Source organism: Rhinopithecus bieti, unplaced genomic scaffold (genome assembly GCF_001698545.2).
Source record: "Rhinopithecus bieti isolate Rb0 unplaced genomic scaffold, ASM169854v2 scaffold_4480, whole genome shotgun sequence".
Classification (NCBI taxonomy): domain Eukaryota; kingdom Metazoa; phylum Chordata; class Mammalia; order Primates; family Cercopithecidae; genus Rhinopithecus; species Rhinopithecus bieti.
The window spans coordinates 143,138-170,551 of record NW_016804510.1 but is presented as its reverse complement, the minus strand read 5'-3'; the positions used below and the strand labels follow the sequence as shown (position 1 = coordinate 170,551).

General features: G+C 35.4%; 1 protein-coding gene across 4 annotated transcripts in view; it reads right to left on the bottom strand.

Annotated features, from left to right (window-relative positions):
* The window catches only part of TRPS1 (transcriptional repressor GATA binding 1), a 262,329-nt gene that overhangs the window by 213,055 nt on the left and 21,860 nt on the right, over positions 1-27,414 (bottom strand). For 2 of the 4 annotated variants that reach the window (XM_017868850.1, XM_017868849.1), the window contains exon 2: positions 3,525-3,682. In XM_017868850.1, the coding sequence (XP_017724339.1) occupies positions 3,525-3,561 (37 nt within the window). In that variant the 5' untranslated portion in view covers positions 3,562-3,682. Of the gene's footprint in view, positions 1-3,524; positions 3,683-17,485; positions 17,583-27,414 lie in introns of those variants that run through there. The other 2 variants (XM_017868848.1, XM_017868851.1) reach the window with 2 other exon arrangements.

The window sequence follows — 27,414 nt, the reverse complement described above, 5'->3', positions numbered from 1 at the left end:
TCCTGACCTCGTGATCCGCCCGTCTCGGCCTCCCAAAGTGCTGGGATTACAGGCTTGAGCCACCGCGCCCGGCCACTTACGCAAGTTTTTTAAGGGCCATAATCAAATGCTTCCTCTAGGAAAAAAATCAGTTCTAAAATAGCAAAAGTTGAGACTAAAACAAACAATTTACACTTAGAATTACTTTTGTAACCAAGAGTGGCTCATTTATTATTTTAAGGTTGCTTTATGAATAATGAAGGATTTTTATTACTAGGTTTACCCTTCCTATTACTTATTCTTTCCTGAAAATATATTTTTGCCCAATTTCTTCCTTAAATTGTAGCTAACAATATATATATACATGCTTATATATTTATATATGGTCTATATTATATATAACAGGTACATGTTGTGTTTATAAAATACATGTGTGTGTTTATGTTTATGGAATACATCACGTGTTTATTTATATGGTACATATATGTATACATGAATAACATAAATTGGAATTCGATATTGTTACCCTATGCAACTGGGATGTAAATATAGTTTCAAACAAAATATCTTCATTGTCAAAAAGACAGAAAACAGCTATGTTATAAACAGAGTGAAAACTGCCTCATCACTTTCAGGAAGTGGAGGATGACAAACGTTCCAGCTCTGACCTACCAACAAATTTCTTTAATCCACATTTGGAGCTTGCCTGAAAGTCAGAAGAAAGACCTGGTACACATCACAGTGGTTGGAACAGGTTTTCCTAGGACTCTGTCCAGCATGTTGGGGAACCCAATAAGCTCTGGGTGTCCATACGCAGCCTGGTGAAAACAGTACCTGTTCCACCACCGGGAGTGCACTGGCAACTGACTAAGAAAGAATATTAAGCTGAACCATATGATATTGTCCTTGTGTCACTCAAAACAGTAAAATATTAGTAGTTTCCTATGGTTCACCTTTACACATTAGCTCAACCATGTCTCTCAAGTTAAGTTAGTGACGTCAGTGACTGGGGTCAAAAGAAGAATACTGGAACAAATTCTTCTGCTGGAGTAGAATGAGTCAGAACTCTAAGAATATAAAATAAACTAAGAAATAATTTACGTAGTGTCAATTAAAGAATACATTAACAAAGGCTGGTCGAAGACTGGGTTCCATGGCTGCTGTTACTTAATCACTCAGCTTAAAAAGCTGTCGAGTGCTGTGTAAGTCATCACCCCAAATGTCTCCTGGAAAATTCCACCTGTGACATTCTGATTAAATAAGACTTCTTTGTTAGCTGACTTCGCCATAAGGACTAACAGTTAGTTTACCACGATTATCCAAAATGTGCTGAGAAAATCCAAATAACATAGTTTAGTCATTTTCATCTATAATTTCTTCAAGTACTGAAGTACCACACTGGCTTTGGATACGCAGGTGTACCTTTGCTTCTGAAAAGCTGGTCATGCAAAATTTTTATATGAATCACTGAACAACGATAGTGCACTAGAGTATAAGGAATCATTTACAAAGTAAAAATGTGCCACAGTGAATGTCAAAAATAGGATAATGGTACTTAAGAAAGTACACTGGGCCAAGCGCAGAGGCTCACGCCTGTAATCCCAGCACTTTGGGAGGTCACAGTGGGTGGGTCACCTGAGGTCAGGAGTTCGAGACCAGCTGGCCAACATGGCGAAATCCTGTCTCTATAAAAAATACAAAAATTAGCCAGGTGTGGTGGTGCACGCCTGTAATCCCAGCTACTCGGGAGGCTGAGGCAGGAGAACTGCTAGAACCCAGGAGACAGAGGTTGCAGTGAGCCAAGATCGTGCCATTGCACTCCAGGCTGGGCGACAAGGGTGAAACTCCATCTAAAACAAAACAAAAACAAGCAAAAAAAAAAAAAGAAGAAAGAAAGTACACTGTCCTTCTTACACATCAATAATGTTATTTGCCAAATATCTACAGAAGCTTCCTCTTGGAACAAAATACACATATACAGGACGAAAGAGTGAAGTTTCAAGTAAAAGTGGTTGTGTTGAGGCAATGTAAATGTGCCCGACTTCTGGAGGGAGGAAGAGGACTATGAGCTTCTCATCTTGGTGTTATTCTATTAGGCCCTAAAATTAACGAAGCCTGATGACCACTGTTAAAAAAGGAAACACTGGTCAACTATTTTTTTTTAATGTTTGCATTTCAATGTCTTATGTGCTATGTCAACCTTTTAGGAGTCCTGTATTCTTTTGTCAGAAGTGACTAAAGAAGCCCTGAGAATGTGTGAAAATACACAGAAAACCGAAGGGCAATTTTACTAGTAGTCAATAAAGGGAAAACGGGAGGAAAAAGACTAAATGAGCAAGCTGAAAAAATTAGTTATCATTTAAAATATAAGTTTAAGGAAACTATGCACGGTTTTAACTTGGTCTACAGAAAAGCATATTTTAGGTTGTAATCAGACATTCCTACACATAAAATTGTGAAGGCTTGATACAACTTCTCTTACCACTCCCTCCAGAATTTCCTGATTGTTAATTTTTTCCATTACACATAATGTCTTCACTAACTATTACAATATAATCTTCCCTTACTGAATAACTGTATCATTTGTATTTTAACCATTTCTTCTTAAGATGACTAGAATCTAACACTGAATCACCTACATGAAATGAATAAGGTTACACACAAAAAAATTAAAAATCCTATATCAAAAGACAGGACTCACGAAGACATGAGGAAGAAATAATCTAATTCATTAAGATTATCTTTCTGTCAAAATGAAGAGAAAATGGTTTATGCCCATATGTTAACGCCAGGGTGAGTGATTAGGAAAATGGCAACATTTTAAATAGCAAGGGAACCAAGAAAAAATACTTAAAAGTGAATAGATCCAAATACATTAGTATTTTAAAATTAACTTATTTTCAAAACTAGAAGAAGCTTTAGATCTAGTTGATTTATTTTACATTGAAGATATATAATGGGTCATAGTTTAAAGACTACTCAACCAGCATCTTTAGTGGCTGGGAGAAAATATGACTTAATTAAATTATCATCTTTCTAAAATTTAAGTTCCTTCTTCTACCCAAGAACAGATACTTAGAACACTTATGACTCACGATTCCTTATGCTGAATAGAGTCCTTAATAATACACATTGCAAAGACTGTTAAACTGCTAAAACTTCAAAGAAACATCTGAAAGGTCGTTTGGGTTTTATTTTGTGTTGTGGGGGCAGGGGCATGTTCTTTAGTTGCTTTTTTTTTTTTTTTTTTTTTTTTTAAAGTGCTTAATTTAGTTGACTATACTTTGAAGTAGCTATAGAAAAAATAATTTTACTGGAATGATATCATCATAATTTTTCAGAGTGACAGATTATGTAAATATAAGCACATCTGTCATACTTCTAAGTGGAAGAAACTCCCCTAGCAAGTCATAAGTTAGATACCATAAGACTATAGCCACCCTCAAGTTATTATCTCTAAGACAAATAACAGATTGCACGATGTTTTACTGTGTGCCAAGAACTTTTCCAGTTAACATTTTCACTTGAAAAAATAGATCACATACTTGTAAAATCATACCCAGCATTGACTTCATAAGGCATGTGGCTTTAGAGTGCTTTTTACAATTATTAATTCTATTAGTCAACTAGCAGGAGGCTAATGCAATTGTCTTAGAAGACGCTCGGAAGACACAGAAGACATTTTGAGAGCTGATCTGTACATCTGCAAAACAAAGCAAAAAAAAAAATTTTCCTTCCTAAATGATGTAAACACATTTTCATGTATCACACCTAAAATATATTAATATGCCAGCATCATAGGCTGCCTGAAAGATATAAAAGCATGAGCAGATCTTGAACAAGATCCTCTCCCTCCCCTGGGTTTTAATAAAGCAACAAGAGAAGGAGGAACATGATATAAAAGGTTACAGGACATAAGTCATCTTCATAATGGACTGTGATGTTGGTGAAATTATTTAACCTTTAAAACCCCATCAACCCTAATAACCATAATACTTACCTACAATGAGGTGGGGGTAAAAGATCTTAATTTGTAAACACCAGCAAATGCTTTTAAAGGGAAAATCTTAAAGCAATTAAAATACGTAATCACAACAATGAACGCAGTCATTAGTTTTGGCAACTCTATTTTAATCTTTATCACCCTACTACATAGCAGTATCCTTGATGCAGACTACCCCTACCCCTAGAAAAGTTCAAAATGCCCATTAGAATAAGTCCACTATGAATTGCCATTTTAGATAATGGGCTAAAAGTGAAGTTGAGAAAGAGGAGGTAAAGAATTTAAAGGAGAACTGCAAAGCTCAAAATTGCAATTTTAAGTCCTCTATTTAATTGTGAGATTAAAAATGGACCTCTGGGGCTAAGTAGTAGGGAGCAGGCCTACATTTACATTATTCTCCACCTGAACAGCCCATATAATGAGAATGTATATTATGTGCCAAGATATTTAGGCAGGTTAAAAATATGTAGCTTTCCAAAATACTCTATTTGTATTAATTTTCATTGCTGCGATATAAGACATTCCATCTGCAAAAATTATAAATTTCTACTCTTAACCATATTTCCTTCTAAATAAAACAAATCTAAATTTTTTTTGCTTTCTTAGAAAATGTGTTTACTTTTATAAAATAGGAGTGCATTATTTCTGTTACCATAAAATTTAGGCAGATTTATGGTGCAGAAATAATCAGCATTAGAGCTTAAAATAATTCTGATAACTATTTTATCTCACTATTTAAAATGCTTAAATACATAAGAAAAAAAAATCGTCTCCCGTAGAAGACTGACTGATGTTCTCAAGAGGGCACCTCCACAGTAAAAGGGATTTGAGTTTTCTATCATTACCTAGATACTGTAAATTAACCACTAGTGATTTAGTTATATTACATATATTACATATAAATATATACATGCATACATTTAATGATATATTCTTACTCCAACTAACCTTGCAATAGATAATCAAATAAATTATTCAACTAAAGAAATCAACTATCACAGTAATTTAAAAACAGATCTTAGATCACACATCAGCTCAATGCAGATGAACTAAAATTTATTTCCATTAGATGAGAAACTCTTTGAAGGTAAGAGGTGTAAATTCTACAAATTCTATATTCTTTGTAGTATCTTGACCCTAAGCAAAGTAAAGAATTAAAACCTGAGTAAAAATGGTATGGAAATTGCACATCCAGTCTCTACACCTGATTTAAATCACCTGCTCATGTGATCAAGGGCAAGTCCTTTCGCTTCTCTGAGACTCTCTTTTTACCTGTACAATAAAGGAATTTGAATAAATTATTTCTAAAACTCCCCCACCTCTGTGACTCTACAGTGGTTCCGGTTAATGGCACTTCAGTTTTACCTTTAAAAAGTTTGCCCAATTGCACTGGAAGACCATAGAAGAGTAAAGTTTGCCCAATTGCATTGAAAGACTATAGAAGAGTAAACCACCAACTACTAAGGGTGGTCTAAATACCACTGAAGCCTATCTTTGCCTCAGTTTCTCACTTCCCCCACTATTCATTCATTCAGTAAATATATCCAACCTCAGTTATGTGCCAAACACACTAAGCAAGATGACTTTAATTTTATTAATTGTCATTAATTTAAGAAAGAGAGATATGTTTAAAAAGAAAATGACTATAAGGAACTCCTATTCTCAAGGAAAACTGACACTTTTGAGTATCTTTCCAAATATCATTTCATATACATATATGTGTGGGCATATATATGTACACACACACACATTACATTCTGAACAAGACTCTGAAAAAGCAGGAGGGCAAGATCCTGTAATTGGACCTCAGTTTCAAATCTTGTTGCATATAATTTTTAATTATAAGTAGCAGTTCTTATTTTCATAATATATAATGCCAGATGACATGTTCTTTTTGTTTTTCCAGCTTATAAAACTTCTCAACTATTTAAAACCAAAGCTTAACACAAAAAGAAAAGTCATCATGGTCTTTGCCTTAATAAATATGTTCTCTTCCATGCTTGCTTGTATCACCAGCATAAGAGTACTGAGTTATTAATTACACATTTCATGTAGCTTTTATTAAAAAAAATAAAAAACATAAAAGAAAGAAAAAAAATGTTTCGTTTGATCAAAAGGCCCCACAAAGAATTTAAAGAATTAAGCAAGTGATAGCAAAATAAAAGGAGGGTCAAATCTTGGGCCTAGAGCAAACTAGATAGCTTCCATATGAACAACATATACAGTTCAGTTTTGAAAGAACATATGTGTTTGCTCATTGGTTTAGGGAAAAAAAAAAAAAACACTTGAATCCTGTCTACTCCATATATACAGATCAAAATCAGATTGCTTAAGTGAACTATAAAATGCAAGAGAACATTGTTTATCCAATTCACAAACCCAAGAATCACTGAAGAAGTTTAGATGTTTTCTGTTTCTTCAAATTCCAGGGCAATACTTCAATGGTAGATCGCTTTTTCTGCAAACTGCTTCAAACTTCGTAAGCTCAATGTCAGATCCTGTTCTTTCCTATCCATTTCTATTTAATTTGCTCTCTCTGAATTGACTGTTCCCAAAATTTTTTAAAGTATTTTTGAACTTCTTAAATCTTGTTGAGTTTTAAATGTCATCACCTTCAAACAACTTCCACCAAATAAATCTCTTATTAAATTCACATCAAACTAATCCAAGATGATCACTTCTATTAGCATATGCTTCAGAGCACAAAAGCCCATTAATAGTCATCTGGACACTAGAACTAACCGAAAGCCCTCTGAGATAAAATGCACACTATTTAGATATCCTATTTCAAAGGTTTTGATGCTAGCCCAAACACATTTTATTAGGCTTTTATTTCATCTCGCTATGTTCTCTAGATTTTAAATATCTCATTTCAAATGCACTTGTCTAGGTAAAAGGAGATAGTGTGGTAAGTAAGTAATAATGTTCTATTTGCCTAAATGAATCTTCCTGTATCCAAATACATGTTAGAGAAAGAAATTCATTAACTACTGTACTTTTATAAGAAAATTACAAAACTATTTTTTCAAAGCCTTTAGGCTATAGTCCCAATGACACTGTAGGATATAACTGGAAAAAAAAAAAAAAAAAAAGAATGCACCTATTTCACTAACTAGGGAAACTAAAACAGAGCAAGAATACATCATGGAGTCTCAAATGGCAAGGGGAAATGATTATTTTTCCTTTCATAACTGGTGAGAGGCAAACATATTAAAATCCCTGATTTGAATAAGACCACAATTTCACTGTGCAAATTGAGAAATGTTACCATTTGTTTCCCTAAAGAAAAGTAGTTTTTCCTTTTGTTTTCCTCTCAAACACACACACACACACACACAATTAAAATATCTGCAATGACAACTGTTGATTCACACAGGCCAATCTGACTTTACATTTGCACACAAGTCAATTTCAACTTCATCCCTACTTCTCTGTTAAACTTAGAATATTTCAACTGGTCTCTGGGCAAAGAGCCAAGCACAGCACTTAAGTTGAAAAAGAGTAGCTCATCGAAGAGTATAAATGTTTCTATTTATCTTGATGGTTATGATGTGAATTGACATTTTATTGTATGTAAATTAGATTTTCACTCATAACAAAAATAATGAGTGCTGTGCTTTGTAGGAATGCCTTTGACTATGTTCCCAGCATTTGCTGAAAACTATCACTGAATAGTAAAGGTAGTTTAATTTTTTAATGTATTAATGTTCCTTTTCTCTGTTTTCCAACCTGTTAATCAATAGAAAAGAAAATCTCAATTATTAACTCAATCCACCAATATAACTAACAGCTTTCTTAGTTCTCCCTTAAGAAATCTGTGTCAATCACTGCAAATCCATTTGGTAAACTGACATACATACACAGTGTAGTGAATCTAATAGACACTTACCATAAAGAAAACATACTGCAATTAGAATGCTTGTTGTCTTCACAGCACCAGTAAGCCAAGTATATTCAGCAAAGTATATTCAGTATTTTAATACTACTACTAGTATTAAAAGTGCCAAATCTAATATAAGATTAAAAACGATGTTGTGAAGACATACTGAGAACTTATACCTGTAATGTACTCTGTATGTGTGCATATGCATGTGTGTGTATCTCTAAAATGAAGGGAAGTAAGTTTGTGCCTCCATATGCAATAGTTCTTCCTCATGAAACTAGGAAATAACTCACAAAGCACTATGCTCACCCCTACTGTACCACAGGGAGCAGTTTAAATGGCCTGCACCCATCTGAGGACCAATGGACTAAGGACAACCATAGATGTATCCAACAGATAACACAAACATTACAATGAACCAGTTAATCCATTCAGGTAACAAAAACGATTTAGAAATTTGGTACAAAATACAAAATTTGGTTTAGATACCACCCTATTTAGTGCCAAATACTTATTTTAACCTAATTAGCATCATTTTCCCTCTGACAAAACAAATTACAAACACACACACACACACACACACACACACACACAGGAGTCATTTTCTCTCTTTTGTTAAGTACGGAGAAATTTTCCAAAGAAAACTGATCTTAAAAAAAATATATATATATATCTGAAAGCAACTTCTCATGGTAAGATTAAATCACTTTTTCCTGACTTCTAGGATATGAAAAGCTTTATGTATGGGTAAAAAAAAGCAAACATAGAATCCGTTCATAATTTGGAGTTGGATAAGTAACAGGTTTAGAAAGCTTCAACTATAAGAACATTTTTGAAGAAACATTATGGTATTTCAGAACATTCTGCCATGCTCACCACAAGTTTAGCTAAGCTCTGCCTAGGATTTTAATATGGTAACTGTTTAACGATAGACGACAAGAAACCCAAGACTTATCTCTACACTCTTCCCATAATATTAGCTTCAAAAAAAGAAAATAAAAGGAGATTCCTTGGTCAAATTAAGTTTAATGGAAACTGTATAATACATATCCCTCCCAGAGATCCACAATGTACATTAGCGATTACAGCTCTAAGAAGTCCTAGGGATTGGAGAGGGTGACATCTGTTCAATTTGGACTGAAATTTCCCAGTCTCATTTGACTTTATGTCACATAGTGCCATTTAGCCAACAGAACTAATGTTCTGCTGAACATAGTGGGAAAGGCCACTCTAAGACAATAATGTTCAAGGAAGAAATTTAACCAAGATTTTAAAGCATGCATAGTTAAGGAAAAAAAAAAAAACAGTATTCCTTCATTAATTTGGCAAAAGACTAAGATGTTTTGTTATGAAGTGGGCTATTTTGAAGAATTTGTTTTTTTTTTTTTTTTGGTTTTTTCCTCGAGAAGAGCTATCTATATTAAAAGAAGATCAAGGTGTATCATGATTAAAGATTTAGAATCAGAATTTTTTTGAAAGAATGTGTAGTGGAAGAGCATTACAGATAGAACATTGGATTTTAAAAAGGGAACGGATAAAACATCTATATACAATAAAATCCCAGGTGTCAAAATTATACATTCATAAACATATATGTGGATATAAACTCAATGTTGTCTTTGAGCTAAATCGATTATACAGATATCACGGCATAAAGAAGCTCTATTTTTACAACTGTTGCTGCCAATGCTGTCCAGCTACTGTGATCAATTTAAAATCTTCTATGCTAAATTTGTCGTTATTTTATAATAACTTAAATTTTATCTGATTAAAATTGAGTCAGGAACCAAGATACGGCAAAGGCTTTTAATTAAATATGGAACGTGGAAAGACCCAGGATTGCACTGAGGCATCTTCAGTTCATATAGTTACAATCAGTAGTTCTCAAATGCTTGCAGATAATTCAGATCTAACCCACATGCTCCTCCCTGGTTATTAATAAATCCTTTCTTCCCCACTCCAGTCTGTGTCCCCAGATCCACCTGTCCTAACAATGAAGGACAGAAAACCAATGCCTGGGGTCACAATCAGTAAACACATGTCTAGTACAGACCCTATCTTACCCTTGAAAATCCCAAGCAGATCCCATAGCTTCATGGGCTTTTGAATTTTGTTTTATCATTATTGCATTATCTTACCCCCAAAGATTAAAACAAAAGATCAGAAAGAAGAAATAAAATAAAAAATAGGTTAGGCAGATGTCAAAGTAAATCTGAAACAGGTGATTAATCTTAAATTAATTGTAAACACAAAGCCAGATAGACTGGTGAGATTCAAGCCTGAGAGGATGACCACGAGTTCCTTCTGGACCCATCCCACACAGCCTCTATTTTACACATTCACATATGAGAGGAAGAATCATGACGTGATATACATGAGTAGTACTACAGAATTCAGGCAGAAATTAGCTCACTTGTTAAGTATGTTGTATAGGCAATCTAGTCAATCTTCACTTTCAAATTCAATATAAACTTAAGAATCTATCTAAGCATACACAGACACACACACACACCTTTAGAAAAGATTTTCACCATCTGCACCCCAATTATTAATTTCTCCATCAATCTTGTTGTGGATACCTGTCATAACAGAGTAAGGGAATACACACACACACACACACACACACACACACACATACATACACATATATAATTCCAGATTCAGGTATTTTACAAATAATTATGTCAGAGTTTAATTGGATGTTGAAAGAAACCAAAAGTCAGAGGTAGATTTTTTTAAGGCCTATGATCTTCAATGTTGATACATATTCTAACCTGAATTTTTAGCTAATAACAAAAATATTTCGTATTCTTATTATATGAGCCAGGAACTGTGCCAAGAGAGCATTATCTCCTTTGATTTTAATTTGGATGAACAATTCTTTAAGTACTATTATCATTCACAGATTACAGATAATGCAGCTAAGACATGGAGAAGTTAAGTCACTTGCCTAGACACAGACCTAGCACATGAACAAGTTGGGTTTGAAGGAATCTAAAGACCACTGCATTTCCCAATGCATTTCTCATAAACACTTTAACAACAGTTAACCAATGCAAAAAGTGATAACATTTTAAGAAACTTACAAGAGAACACAGTCTACAAGATGCCATGTTACAAAGGCTGCTATCAGACGTATTTGTCTGCCTCTATAGTTATGTCAAGTAAATGAATATACAATCTTCCCAATATTTTCACAGACTACCAGATTTTCCTATCTTTTGAATCTGCCTCATAATGCCTAACACATCACCAACATTAACAAACTACATATCTCTAAAATGGATTCACTTCTACAAAGCCCTCTACAATTTTCATAAGCAAAACTTAATCTTCTCCACCGTCACGTGGCACCTTATGCATATCTTCTCTTGAGGTACTTGCCACTTCACACGAAATTATGTGTTTATGTTTTAGGCTACCGGTCTGGACTGTGAAACCCTTCAAACCAGAAAATATATTATGAGTCATATTATTATTGTTAATTCAAAATAATAGATATCCATTCATCTATGGGATAGTAACCAAAATATGGATATATAATAATATATATATATATATATATATATATGTATATACATCTCATCAGTGATCTCAAGCTTTTTCCAGGTGCAACACACCTGAGGCTCATTTCCATCATTAGCACTGGCAGACTCTGATGGTGACTATTGCAGAGGAATAAAGTATAAGGGATTATTGGCACAAGGGACATGCAAGTTTTTTAAAAGTCAAGTGATACTATTATGCCCTTCCTCACAGTGACAGGCCTATGACAGAGCAGGCACTTATTCTTATTGGATGGATGGATAGATGGATGTTGACACACTTGGAAATTTCTACATATTGCTTTTGTCTTCAAGAAAAGTCTGGATCTCTTGATATTAAATAGGCTCAGGAAACTAATAGCTAGAAAAAATGCTAAAGTTGTCTCAACAACATAATAACAAACCAAATCAAGGCATCCAGGGAATCAAGGCACTAATTTTCTCCTTATTTAGGCTGAAAAAAGAATCAGATATCATAGCTCTAGATCCATAGGCACAGATCAAAAAATGCACAAGTCATGAGAAATAAGAACTATTGAATGTACTTTTTTAATGATAAATCACAACCATGTTGGTTTGATTTGGATTCCATAAATGTTTGTATAACTTTATACATCAAAAATATCTGTAGACTGATTACACAGAGGAAAGTTCATTAAAAATTGGCACAGTCTCTATATAGTGATAACTCTATAATAAGGGTATAGTAATCAGTAAAATGAATTTGTATGTTTATATATTTGGATGATTATGTATCTTTTATACATGAACATCATATGGTATGTAATAGGTTTATTAAATATATAATGTTTACTATAAATATATGCATTTGTATATATATGTTTTATTTACAAATTTTTCATTCTGTATTCTGCAACACTCCAAAATTCAAAATATACTGTACAAGTAGCATAATACATAAAAAATAAATAGTTTATCTTTTAAGAGAATAGCCTGGAACATAAAAAGAATATAGAAAAGCCTCAAACATCTGGATTAGACTCCAAGAAACTTAAAACATTCAGAAGGTCAAAAAACCAGAAGTTTAATTTTAAAATGCGTGTACACACACACACACACACCAATTCTCACAGTATTACTTCCTGAATTTCTCAAACTGGAAACAACCTAAATCTGTGACAGCAGTAGAATAGAGTTTTTAAAGTTGTGGTATACGATTACAAAATACAATACCTGTTCATACAACAGAATATTATGCTACAATATAAATGAACAAACTATATACAACATGAATGAATTTTACAAACATGATGCTGATTGTGACATGCCAGACACAAACCAACGTATGCTTTCAATATATACAATATACACGTGCAAAGTTCAAAAACAAGTAGAACTATCTAATGTGTTTAGCAGTCAGGAGAGTGACTGAGGAAGAGAGATCAGGAGGAGCACAAAGGGCTTCTAGAGTACTGGCAACATTGTATTTCTTGACATGAGTGATAGTTACACAGGTGTATTTGTTTTGTAATAATTCATTGAGCTACAGACTTAAGTAAGATCTGTGCACTTTTCAGCTAGAGTTTAAGAGTGTGTGTGCGATTTTTCAGTGAAACAGCAGTCCCTCTGCAGAGAGCATGGAGTAATACATTGAGAAGAAACCTTTGAGCTGCAATATTTTGATGAGCAAATCAAGCAATCCAATGGAGTGGAATGGGTCATTGACGCCTCAGGCTGAATTATAGGGGAGAAAGGGCCAGGATGTGCTCTTGCAGGCAAACAGGTGGTAAAAGAAGGAAGAGAAGAGAAATTGAAGAGAAAATAAAGTGTTCTGAACAAATGGGATTTCAAAGGGTGAGGAGTTTGAAAAGAGAGATGAAGGGCAAAAACAAGAGCAGAAAGCAACAGACACCCTAACAGGGGTGAAGATAATCAGAGACAGGGAAACAGAAGAGAGAATAAGAACTCTGTATGTGATTCTGCCGGTGGTGGTGGTGGTGGTGGTGGAAAGGCAAGCACAGACACACATCTGTAGATATTAAATGTTCCATGAGGATGCACTATCTATCTTGATTACATGACAAAGACAAGCTACGTAAAGGTGGAAGAGAACTAACATTTCTTGAGTAGTTATTATGTACCAGCCTTTTGCTTACTGGCTCACATAATTTCCCCAGTTGGTTTTCACCAAAAGCCTGCTAGTTATTTAGTAGTCCTACTTGACAAATGAGGAAACTGGAATTGAAAGGGGGTTAAGGAAACTGCTTACCCAAGAAGACATGAGGGAACAGATGAAAGAGAGCAAATAAAACAATACTGTGTTTTTTTCAGAGAATTCATGTATCTAAAATTCTGAATATTTTTATATGGCTGAATAAATGTTGTGTTTAAATGAAGTGTGTGCTAGCTACCTTCATCTAAATGGTTGCTGTAAATCACCTGTAATACCATAGACTGAGGTATCCCATCCACTAACAGAATAATTGAACGAGTGGTTTCTATTTTGCATAAAAAAGATAAGTAATAGGTAAAATACCCATCAGTTTTAAACTTTATACCTGGTTATATTTTCTTAAAGACTTTGGCTCTAGTGTCAAAAGCCCTTCTATGTGTACTAGTAGAACTAACCAAAAAAAAAAAAAAAAAAAAAAAAAGGCAGCACACAAATGGTGTTAACAAGAAACTTGAAAATCTTATTCACCTTAAAACTGTTCGGCGGGCGCTGGGCCTCAAAGCCTGTAATCCCAGCACTTTCTTTTGGGAGGCCGAGACGGGCGGATCACGAGGTCAGGAGATCGAGAACCATCCTGGCTAACACGGTGCGAAACCCCGTTCTACTAAAATACAAAAAACTAAGCCGGGCGAGGTGGCGGCACCTGTAGTCCCAGCTAACTCGGGAGGCTGGAGGCAGGAGAATGGGTAAACCCGGGAGGCCGAGCTTGCAGTGACTGATGATCTGGCCACTGCCTCCAGTCCGGGCGACAGAGCGAGACTACCGGCTCAAAAAAAAAAAAAAAAAAAAACTGTCTCATGTGGCATTTAGTCTTTGTTTTGTAGGTATACACAGATATAATACAATCACATTTTATTGTACATAATTTACCCCATCTTTGTATGGTATGATATGATAATTTAACACTATTCCATGGAGTTTCTCAGACAGAACCGCAAAGTCCAAGACTACAGTCACCTAAACAAGCTTGAGAACTTTGGGTTTAAGCAAAGTAAGAATTAGTTGTCTGACCCCCAATCTACGAATGCTTTACATGTTCTAGAAGTCAAAGCATGATTAATGCTTTACATGCTTTACTGCTCTCTACAGGAAATAAGCCTACACACGCATAGAAAAGGATGTTTGTGAAAGAAGCAACGTATTACCCAGGAAAAAGTAGCACTCTATAGCATTATTTAAAATTAATCACATCCATTAGTCCTTTGAACTTTTTGCAATACAGCATTTCATAGTAACAGTTTTACTTGATTATTTCAAAAGCAAATTATTACAGATTTCACCTAAACAGTACTGGTATCTGGTGGTATTACCACCATCTTTATACCTGCTAATGACACCATGTTTACTGAGCCTGCAAACCAGGGTGCTATTCAGTAAATACAACACTGTTATTTAAATGACTTCATAAAAGAGTTAACATATCATGAGAATACCAAACAGTACTTTTAGTCTTGTTGTAACATTAAGAATGCCCTGTTTTAACATCAAAATAGAACAAGTTATATTAAGTGTGAGACATTATGGCAATCATTAAGAAAGACAATTGCAGCCTACTAAGTGTTTACCATCCTCCTAGGGTTAAAAAAAAAAAAAAGACAAAAAGAAAAGAAAAAAGCAAAGAAAAGACAGGTTGTTGTAGGTCCCAAAATATCCTGCCCTGGTTTACTGAAATAAAAGTGGAATTCTCCTTCATGAAGTATCACCAATGCAGTCCAAATGAGCTAAAATAATAGATGGACCCTGGTAGGTAATACATGTAGTCCAGGGTATGAACAGTGAAAAAACCACATGAAATACCTTGGAGAGTACTAACCAGTTAAAAGATAGCACTGTTGAAGAATATTTTCTGACCACCAGAAAACTGCTTGAGAGATGACTGCTATAGTCTTTGATGCAATAAGTTAGAATAAAGTTAGTCATGTCAAAAGTTCTATACTTTATTTATTTGGGCATCTATCACTTCCCTTTCTTGAAAACTCTGCAAATAATTCTCCAAACAAGCTGATACAAGACTTTTTTTCCCAGAAACCAAGGTCAAAGGTATCTGCTGGCATCAGCATTCATTTAGCACTAAATCCTATTTTTGGGCAAATATTACAAACCGACCAAGTGATATGATAACTGATGCTCACAAGTCAAAACTCACGTAACATTTATTCATTCAACATAGTTTCTGAGGGCCGACTATGTGTCAGGCATTGAGTAAAGTGTTGAGTAAGGTGTTGAGGATACAACCGTGAACAAGGCAGAAAAGAAACTTACCCTGAGTGAGGTTATAGTCTACCTGGAGAAAAGAAATAAACAAGGAAGAGCAGTGACTGATGCCAGTTTGGTATAACAACAAGGGGTCTGGGGGTAAAAAGGAAGCACACAAACTAGGATAGGAAAAACCAGCCAGGTGAAAAGAGAGGATTGAGTGGTTCCAACAGAAGAAACGGCAGAAGACCTGGGAAAGGCCCGAATGAAGAAAGAATGTGGCTTCTTAAAGGAACTGAGAGAAGTTCAGTGGTATTAGCAATTTCTGTGGTGTTTGGTTACATTTTTCAGTTCTATGAAATAAAAGATTAACACATAAATATTGTAGAAAATTTCTGTTTTCCTGAAAATATTAGATAATAATGTATCATATGTATTCATAAAAGTTTACATCAAGATTTCATACAAAATGTTTACTACTGGATTATGGATAGTTTTTCTACATAATCATGTCAAGTAAAAAAGCATTACTGAAATGACATAAATTTTTTATTTAAAATATTGTCGCTGATTTTGATGCATTTTTTTCATTGTCTGATAAGATAATGCCAATAGTCCTGTTCTTTTAAATCATCAGGAATTAAATACAACCATGTAAATATAATCATTATATTCTATATATTTACAGATTAACATATATATACATACATATAATTTATTTTAAATTGATCTCTTCCTAAAAGCTTAATAATCTGACTACGAAGCACAAGATGACATATTTAATTTCCAATAGAGTTCCTGTTTACTGTGCTACAGATGCAGAGGCATTGATGGCTGTAAAAGTCACTCTTGTCCATCAGGCTAGAAAATAAAGTACCAATGCAACACCAAATGTCATACACACAATTAATTTATTCATAACTATGTATTTATTGGGCATATAATATGTTTAAATTCAAAGAGAAAATTATTGCTCTCTAAGAAGCTAGCTACCTTTGTTAAAGAAACAGGGCTCACATTGAACATTTCAGTAATAATACAGGAAGAGACATGATTTAGCACCAAAATGAGCAGTGCAAACAGTAAATTCCCTTGAAAGTAATCAGTTAAGTACTTTGCGGGGCATGGTGACTCACGCCTGTAACCCCAACACTTTGGGAGCCCGAGGAGGGAGGATAGCTTGAGGCCAAGAGTTCAAGACCAGCCTGGCCAACATGGTGAAACCCCGTCTCTACTAAAAATACAAAAATTAGCTGGGTGTGGTGGTGGGTGCCTGTAATCTCAGCTACTTGGGAGCCTGAGGCAGGAGAATCGCTTGAACCCGGGAGGTGGAGGTTGCAGTGAGCTGAGCTTGCACCACCACACTCCAGCCTGGGCAACAGAATGAGACTCTGTCAAAAAAAAAAAAAAAGTAATCAGTAAGTACCAACAGTTTGCTATCTTTTATTAATATTTCTATTATTTCTTTCATTCATAATAAAATAACCAATGTGGTCAATGGCAGAGGAAACAGTTAATAGAGATGAGAGTGAAGATTATCCTGAGAGAGAAATAAGAATTGCACAGCTACAGTGGACAGAAAAGGGGATTCCAGCAAACAGGAGTAAAAGAAACAAAAGGCTGCTAACAATATTAACATATGCCAAGAAACAGAGAAGAATCTAGGTTTAAAACAAATGGCTCACATGGAAGACGTGGTTGCCAAGGTTAATAAGATAGAATCTTGAATCCCAGTTGATGAAGCTGGACCACTTGCAGAAAGCAGGAAGCCACTTGAAGTTTCTAAAAAGAAGAGATCAGGAAAACTAAACTAGATGTGGTGTGACATGCAGACTGAAGAAGGGAAAAGTAGAAAATGAAGAAAAGTTATGGGTTTCAAAATAAATCTTCAACTCTGATCATAAAAGAAGTGGAATTTTAAAACTCAGAAATATCGCACAGGTTCAGATAAAAAGATGGGCTGACTGATATACACACGTGAGACATTAATGATACTGGATTTTTCCAGAATTTATGTGCTGTGATCATCTTTATACAGCTATATTGGGGTTATGACTATCAATATTTAATTTATCTGTTACATTATTTGTATTCTTGCCTGGACAGTGTTCTTTTGTTGTCATTCATATTGATATTCTCACACCTTAGTACAGTATCCCATAAATGAGTAGGTGCTGCTTAATGAGTATTTGCTGCATGAACTTATTGAAGTTATTCATGTTTACTGAACAAGCTTCATGAAACTTACCGAAAAGACAAAAATAGAGCTGATCAACTCACTAACTTAGTTCTTGACACCCATCCGTTTGTTTCCATGGACTGCCTGACTGTACTTAGTGTTTTATTCTAGCCCCGTTTATCCTGATCCATTATAATTCTTAAGTTCTTACACCTGCAGCATTTTATCAGGTTTTCCAAATTATTTAAAAACATAAATATAGGCTTTCCAAAATGAGCCAGATTTTTCCAGTCCCACTGGGAGTTTTCCCAGAACTTGGTTAAAACTCAATTATGATCCCCACTAGTACATCCCATGTAAATCAGTAGCAAAAATAAGGGCCAGGAAGGCTTCAACAGAACACACCTCTTTATTTCAAGTCAGATCTATAAAAACAGAGACTTGACAGACCTCAGATTTAGGTGCTAAAGGTTGACCTAAACTTCCATTTTACACCAAATCTCCCTCGTAATCACTCAAGTCTCCCAGTGACTCGCCATCCAGACGGAGTTTGTTTTTGAAGTAGGAACGCTATAAAGTCAGGGTACTTTTCCACAGAGGTTAGTAATCTTTGTGTCTATTCCAAAACAATTCCGCTAAGACTCTGCCGTGGAGAGCCCCAAGACATGAGTGCAATGAAAAAAATAGTTTGATTTGTGAATTTGTGTTAAGGTCATGAAGGTACATTTAGGCACAAGCCAACACTGCCTTTAAGGCAAAAAAAACTGATGTTGTTCTCAAATGTGAGGTGACAGACCTCACGAAAAAGGTGTGGGCAGAGATCTCTCCTTGTAGCTCCAAAAGCAAATCCTGGCAAAACTACCCCTTTGCCAAAGTTGGACAGGATACAGAGAGAACGACACACACTTACGCACAATTTTACACATACACTCAGGAAAGACACAGGTTCAAAGGATTATGCAAGCACATTAACCAAAACCAACAGTGGTTTTGGCCGGGCTTTTACCCTCTTCTTTGAGCTTACTCACATCTTCACTTTCTTAATCCCCACAATAATACGTGTAACTGGCCCATTTTACACAGTTTTTTTTTAAGTGAATAAACAGAAAAGAGAGTACAAATTAAATGAATAAGATAACGCACACTGAAACAGACTGTAAATGCAATGTGCTATAATTTCTTGTATTCCTCCTATCCTTTCCGCATTAGACCATAAGCTGCTAACAGGTAGCACACGAAGTGGCCACTCTATATATACTGAAAGAAGATGCCAGCACCCATTGGGAGAAAAAGGTATTTTCTGCACAGGTAAATTCAATCACTATATGATATTTATTTATTTATTTATTTATTTATTTATTTATTTTATTTTTTTTTTATTTTTGAAACAGGGTCTTGCTCTGTTGTTCCAGCTAGAGTACAGTGGCATGATCATGGCTCATCGCAGCCTTGACCTTCCAGACTCAAGCAATTCTCCTGTTTCAGCCTCCCAAGTATCTGGGACAATAGGCATGTACTACCATTCCGGGTTAATTGAATTTTATATATTGTTGTAGAGATGAGGTCTCCCTGTGTTGCTTAGGCTGGTCTCAAACTCTTAGGCTCAAGCCATCCTGCCACCTTGGCCTTCCAGAGTGCTGGGATTACAGGCATGAGCCACAATGTCCAGCAGTCAATCATTATATGATTACAAAATGCAGGCAGCCAAACAATTTTGGGTGGAAGGATAAAAGGAAATTTGACCAGATTTTCCTTGTTTTCACTTTTCAAAGTCACTGACTCTTATGTTTTAAGATCAATGTTTCTCTTAAACAGCTTGTACACTAAAAATACAGTATAAATCAAACAGTGGCCGGGCGTGGTGGTTCACGTCTATAATCCCAGCACTTTGGAAGGCTAAGTCGGTGGACCACTTGAGTCCAGGAGTTGGAGACCAGCCTGGGTAACATGGTGAAACTCAATCTCTACAAAACAAAATTAGCCGGGCATGGTGGCACATGCCTGTAGTTCCAGGTACTCCAGAAGCTGAGACAGGAGGATTGCTTGAGCCTGGGAGGCAGAGGTTGCAGTGAGCTGAGATAGTGCCACTGCACTCCAGCTTGGGCAACAGAGTAAGACCCCATCTCAAAAATAAATAAATAAATAAATAAATAAATAAATAAATAAATAAATAAATAGTCAAAAAGTGGTAGTAGAATGTCGGTTGCCTGCTTATGTCACTTCATGAGGACACTCGATATAAGACTAATGTCTCTTTTGACAAACTGAGAGACCTTAACTTCTTAAAGTAGTCAATACTCGGTAGTAGTTACATATATTATTGACAGTATAGTAAATGTACAGTATGTTACAGTATTAGCAACACATACTTTCACAGTATCAAAACACCTTAATTCCATAATCTGAATCCAGAGAAAGTCTTAAGAAACATTAAAACATAATTTAAGCATCAACTTTATACTTGATAATTTCAAAAATTTCCAAGAAAAAAAACTCTATAAAAGGCATTTTGCAGAAATTCCTCGTGAAGGATTATTAATTTTATGTACCTCTTTCTACCTGAATCTGGTTTCTCCTAATACCCATCTATATGTTAATTGGTAAAAGAGATACAAGTTCATTATGGGAATGATAAAACAATATCCTCTGAATTTGATAACGATTATCTTTTCTTTCATGATGGAAAACATGCATTTCCTTAAATCACTGAAGGAAATAACATCCTCTCCCTATTCTACAATGCCTCCCCATGCCTGCCTTTAGGAATCTTTGCTGCTACAAAATGATGAGCATGGAGTTTTAAGCTTTTAAAAGACACAGGTCTACTGTTCAAAAGTGCTATCTGTCATTGTTGTTCATGTTCACAGGAATAAGCAAATCATAGTGCTAATATGAACACGCATAAAACAGTAGGTCTTTGGGAAAAACCCTGGAAATGAATTGCTGGTAACTAACATACCTACAGTATGAGTATGTGTTCCAAAGGACTGAAAGCAATACAACTTTACCTCATTTTCTCAACTCCTAAGGTTTCCGTAAGTGTTGAAGGACGTAGTCTATGTTCAAATTAGGAAAGGCTATTGGTTAGAGGTAAATTCACGTATTAAAAACTAAGTTTTGGATAATTACAGTTCAAGATGCAACACTCTCATTTATACCCACCCTCCCTTATATAACAGGGAAGCCTCTGAGGTTCAGAGTCTGACAACAGAACTTCTACATTTATTCAGGTATTTAGGAGCCAGCATGTCGGAAGCAATTCAATTGCTTAAACCTGATTTTACTACCTAACTTGGGGGTGGGGAGGTGTTGCAGGGAACAGTCTGGATTCATATGTATCAAGTTTTCTGTTTTGGAATATAACTTAAAATATTTTTGAAGAAATATGGTAAAGTGATTATCCTTCTGGAACTAGATACACCGACACTGTCACATTAACTCACAGCTTGTTAAATACTGTGCAATCTTTCTATAACATTCTTTGTTATGAGACTAGAATCAGCATATGGGAATTGCTCTTTTCCTGCTAAACTGAAGTCATTACTAACTACTCATCTGTGACATGCACTCTTTCTTGTAACCAGGGATTTTAGCTTCACAAAATTTAGAAACTGCCGCATTGTTTCTTGGCATTGCTTTCAAATGTGACATCATTTAAATTTTGGAATACTCCGTTTTAGCAAATACACTAGTGGGTGCCAGGTTAAAAGATGACTGTCCAAAAAGGGGCAGCAGGGTCTCTGTAAGGAACAGCCACAAATTATTCTTTCAATCTATACCATCCCACGCCTTTCACCAGAGGCACACTGAATTACAATGAGCTCAATAAATACATTTCAAAATGGGTTATCAAATTACCAGCCTATAGCAATGGCTTCCCGTCACTGAAGATCTATATTGAAAAACAACTGTGACATGGAAATGAAAACTCCATTTTCATTTGGGAGGCCAGAGTGGGTAGATCACCTGAGGTCAGGAGTTCGAGGCCACCCTGGCCAACATGGTGAAACCCCATCTCTACTAAAAATACAAAAAATTAGCTGAGCATGATGGCGTATGCCTGTAGTCTCAGGTACTAGGGAGGCTGAGGCAGGAGAATCACTTGAACCTGGGAGGCAGGGGTTGCAGTGAGCCTAGATTGCACCACTGCACTCCAGCCTGAGCAATAGAGTGAGACTCCGTCTCAAAAACAAAACAAAACTCCATTTTCAGTTTTCCTAATTTCCAAAGTCTACAATATATGTGTAATCCCAGCACTTTGGGGGACTGAGATGGGAAGAATTCCTTGAGGCCAGGAGTTCAGGACCAGCCTAGAAAATATAGCAAGACTCCCTCTTTACAAAAAATTAGAAAATTAGCCAGGCATGATGGCTTGTGACTGTAGTCCCAGCTCTTTAGGAGGCTGAGGCTGGAAGAGCCCTTGAGCCCAAGAGTTCAAGGCTACAGTGAGCTATGATCGCACCACAGTACACCAGCCTGGGCAACACAGCAAGACCCTGTCTCAAAAACAAATAAATAAAAAGAAAACATATATATATATATATATATACACACACACATTCACTTATTAAAAACACTATATACATACATAGTCATATGTACGATATGAATACAAACAGAAACATACAGATGGACCTATTGACTCATTTATTGCTGAGCAAAAAAATAATAGAGAACTGTGTTTAAATGACAAAAATGACAGAAAATCACTATCATTCACACCCTCTGAAAGTCTTATTTTGGAAATTTTTGTATGATTTCTAGAACTTCTTCCATTATTTAAAAACTTACATAACCAAAAGAGTAATTCTAATCATCTCATCAATGCACTCTGTAAGCTTCCAGTTATGAAACTTGTGAATTTTATAATCCAAATACAATTCAATAGCAGCACCTGTCAACAAAAATTTAGAATTAGTACTCTCAGTTAGGGAAATCTTTTCTATCAAATAAAAAATAACTCCAAAGGTGCATGGTAATTTCTCCTAGAAAATATGAATGACTGTGTCAGTGTTAAAAAAAATGCTTTGATAACCTAACCCCAGCAAAAACATTAGTAATTTTAATCATTTTTATTATTCCCTAAAAAGACATATTTCGTTAACGTTTTTATCTCTGATATTGAAAGCATGCTTACTTCGTGAAAAAAAAATATATATATATATATATACAGGCACACCTCCGAGATACTATAGATTCAGTTCCAGACCACTACAATAAAGTTAATATTGCAATAAAGCAAATCACATGAATATTTTGGTTTCCCAGTACATATTAAAGCTACATTTACATTATACAGTGGTCTATTAAGTAGGAGATAGTATTATGTCTAAAACATGCACTTAGTTAAAAACATTCTTTAATGCTAAAAAATACTAACAATCATCTGAGTCTTGAGCAATTTGTAATCTTTTTGCTGGTCTTGCCTCATCGTTGATGGCTGCTCAGTGGAGGTCTTTGCTGAAGGTGGGGGTGTCTATGACAATTTCTTAAAATAAGGCAACAATGAAGCTTCCCACATCAACTGACTCTTCTTGTCATGAATGATTTGTTTGTAGCATGCAATGCCATTTGACAGCATTTTACCCACGGTAGAACTTCTTTCAAAATTGGAGTCAGTCATCTCCAACACTGCTGCTGCTTTATCAACTAAGTTGATGGAATATTCTAAATCCTTTGTCATTTTGACAATGCTCACAGCATCCCAACCAGGAGTAGCTTCCATCTCAAGAAACCACTTTCTTTGCTCATCTTTAAGAAAAAGCAACACCTCATCCATTCCAGTTTTATCAGGAGATGGCAGTAATTCAGTCATATCTTCAGGCTCCACTTCTAATTCTAGTTCTCTTGCTATTTCTACCACATCTGCACTTTATTCCTCCACTAATGTCTTGAAGCCTTCCAAGTCATCCATGAGAGTTGGAATCAACTTCTTCCAAACTTTTGCTAATGCTGATGTTTTGACACCCTCCCATGAATCACGAATGTTCTTAATGATATCTTGAATGATGTATCCTTTCCAGAAAGTTTTCAACTCACTTTGTCCAGATCCACCAGAGGAATCACTGTGGCAGTTATAGCTTCATGAAATGTATGTCCTAAATAATGACTTGAATTTTGAAATTTCTCCTTGATCCAAGGACTGCAGAAGGGATGCTGTGTTAGCAAGCATGAACATGAACATTCATCTCTTTGTACATCTCCATCAGAGCTTCTGGAGTGACTGTGTGCACTGTCAGTGAGCAGTAATACTTTTAAAAGAATCTTTTTCCAAGTAGTAGGTCTCAAAAGTGCACTTCAAATATTCAGTAAACCATAATGTAAACAAATGTGCTATCCTTCAGGCTTTGTTGTTCCTTTTATAGAGCACAGCCCCACAGAGTAGATTTACCATAATGACTAAGGGTTCCAGAATCTTTGGAATGCTAAATCAGCAACGGATTCTACTTTAAGTCATCAGCTGCATTAGCCCCTAACTAGTCAGCCTGTCCTTTGAAGTTTTCAATCCAGGCATTTCCTATTCCCCTCTAGCTATGAAACCCCTAGATGGCATCTTCTTCCAACAGAAAACTGTTTTGTCTCCACTGAAAATCTGTTGTTTAGTGTAGCCACCTTTATCATTGATCTTAACTAGATCTTCTGGATAATGTGCTACAGCTTCTTCATCATCACTTGCTGCTTCACCTTGTACTTTTATGTTATGGATATGACATATCTCTTTAAAACCCATGAACCAACCTCTGCTGGCTTCAAACTTTTCTTCTGCAACTTCTTTATCTCTCTCAGCTTTCACCGAATCAAACAGACGGCCTTGCTCTGGATTAGCCTGTGCCCGAAGGGAACGTCATGGCTGGCTTCATCTTCTCTCTAACCACTAAAACTTTCTCCGTATCAGCAATAAGGCTGTTTTTGCTTTCTTATCACGTGTGTGCTCAACAGAGTGGCATTTATAATTTCCTTCAAGCACTTTTTCTTTGCATTCATAACCTGGCCATGTGGCACAAGAGGCCTAGTTTTTGGCTTCTCTCCTTTTCAGCATGCCTTCCTCACTAAGCTTAATCATTTCTAGCTTTCGATTTAAAGTGACAGACATGAAACCCTTCTTTTCACTTGAACACTTAGAGGCCACTGTATGGTTATTAATAGGTTGAATTTCAAAATCATTGTCTCATGGAATAGGGAGGACCAACGAGCCCCAGAGAGACAAAAGAACAGCCAGACAGTGGAGCACTGAAAACAAACACATTTATCAATTAAGTTTGCCATCTTACGTGGGCACCATTCATGGCTCCCCAAAACAATTACAATAGTGACATCAAAGATCACAGACCACCATATCAGATATAATATAATAACAATGAAAAGGTCTGAAATATAGCACGAATTTTCCAAATGTGACAAAAGAGACATAAGGTAAACACATATTTTTGAAAAAACGGTGATGACAGATTTGCCTGACACAGGGTTGCCACAAACCTTTATTTATAAAAAAGGTAACATCTACGGAGTGTAATAAATTAAAGTGTAATGAAACGAGGAATGCTTGCATATGTATATATGTATATATACACACAGACATACACACACTTAGCTTGAAATTTAGGATATGTGGTTACAACTCAGAATCACTCTGCTATAGAGTACACCCTACAGTGGCTATGGAATCACACAACTTCTATTTATTATTCTCCTGCTGAAAAACTGGGTGATCTCAATAATAACAAACCATTTTTATTAACGAAGTGCTTATGATCATGTAGGACATATCCCACGTAATCAAAATAAAACTTCTAAAATATCCAGTGAGAACCACAAAACATTATCTCTAAAATACTACTCCTCAAGAAAGGTCCTGATATATTCAAAATTAAAACAACCTATTGAAAAATAAGACAGTCATTAGTTTTAGTTGGAACTGTGTGCTCATTTTGGAGAAGACGAAAAATGTCATAAAATTAACGCAAAAAAGTTACTATAAGAGGAAATCTCTTGATATCAAAATGTCGTATTTCTTAATCCCATATTAAAATTAGGTGCCAATACAAATATTAAAGAAAAAGATGGCACATATCATTAACGGCCCATAAAAGGTCATTAAGGCAAAGATGTACAATGTGAAAAAAAATGCAAAAATACTTCTTGCAAGTGTTTCCAATTTAGACCTTGAACTCGGCACTACTGAATACCAAAGCTTATAGAAGTGAAATTCAAACGTAACAGAGCTTTTGAATTTAAGGCATGTATTCTACCAAGGTCTGACACTGAGCTAACCTTTTGGGATAATATAATGCCACTCTTTTCTACAATAGCTGATGGCTAGAATGCTCAGTTTGTTCCCCTCCATAAATATCCTAAATATAATTGTTAAAATTAAAAATAAGGCCTTAGAAATACTATTTTGAATAGTCTAAGCACTCCCATAGTTAATGATATACAGAAATTACAAAGATTAGAAACAGAACAATCATTATCATTATTTATAGAAATAAATATTCAGTCGTTTGACATTCACCAAACCTGTTTTACATATCTTATCTAAACTGATTCTTCTCCCAAAACCTGTGCCCAGCCTATGGGTGAGAAGACTGCACTCTAGAGAAATTACAGAATTACTTTAAGACTGGTTTTATTCCAACAGAGCCACATCACAAAAAGGAAAACATAGCTACAACCTATGGGACTTCTAACCATAGCTGGACATGAGTCTATTCCAGACAGTCGCGTGTCCCAAAAGGCACTGTGATGACTGAACTTTCTTTTAATTTGTATTGTGCATTTCTGGAGAACAAATAAACTCAAAAGAGGTCAAAGTGCTCGTTATCGAAAATGCAAAATAAAACAAAAGTTTAGAAAATACTGTGATCCACATTTATGACAACTGAAATAATAAGTATGCCCCATACTCTAAGACTGGCTCCTCCAGCCATGAGAAAATATATGGTGGACCTAAAGTCTTAATTATTTGAATATTAAAGCACAGTTTCTGGTGCTGTGCTTTCAGTACCTTTCTTCTAATAATGTAATTATTTAGCTTAGACGTTTGATGGAAAACTGTAGTTATTAATAATTGGTTTAGTATTATTTTTATCATGAGGTCATGGTTTTCTTTTAAACACATTACTTTAAAAAGAGTTGCGTACTAAATCATACATTAAAGGGATTTCTTTGTAATAAAGCATCTCTAGTTTTAAATACTATAACTTATGAAATCAACTCATGTTGTCAACTGAAAAACTCTCCCCTACAGAAAGCAATGCTAGAAGCTGAAGTGTTACAAATTAAAAAGAAGAATCTAAACTTCCTCATTTAAAAAATATATATATATTTTAAAGTTAATGAAGGGGTCCAGAGATAAATCCTGTCACCTACAAGTTAAAATGGCCACCTCACATCCAGTTATATATCAACTATTTTCTTTACCTAATATTAGGCACA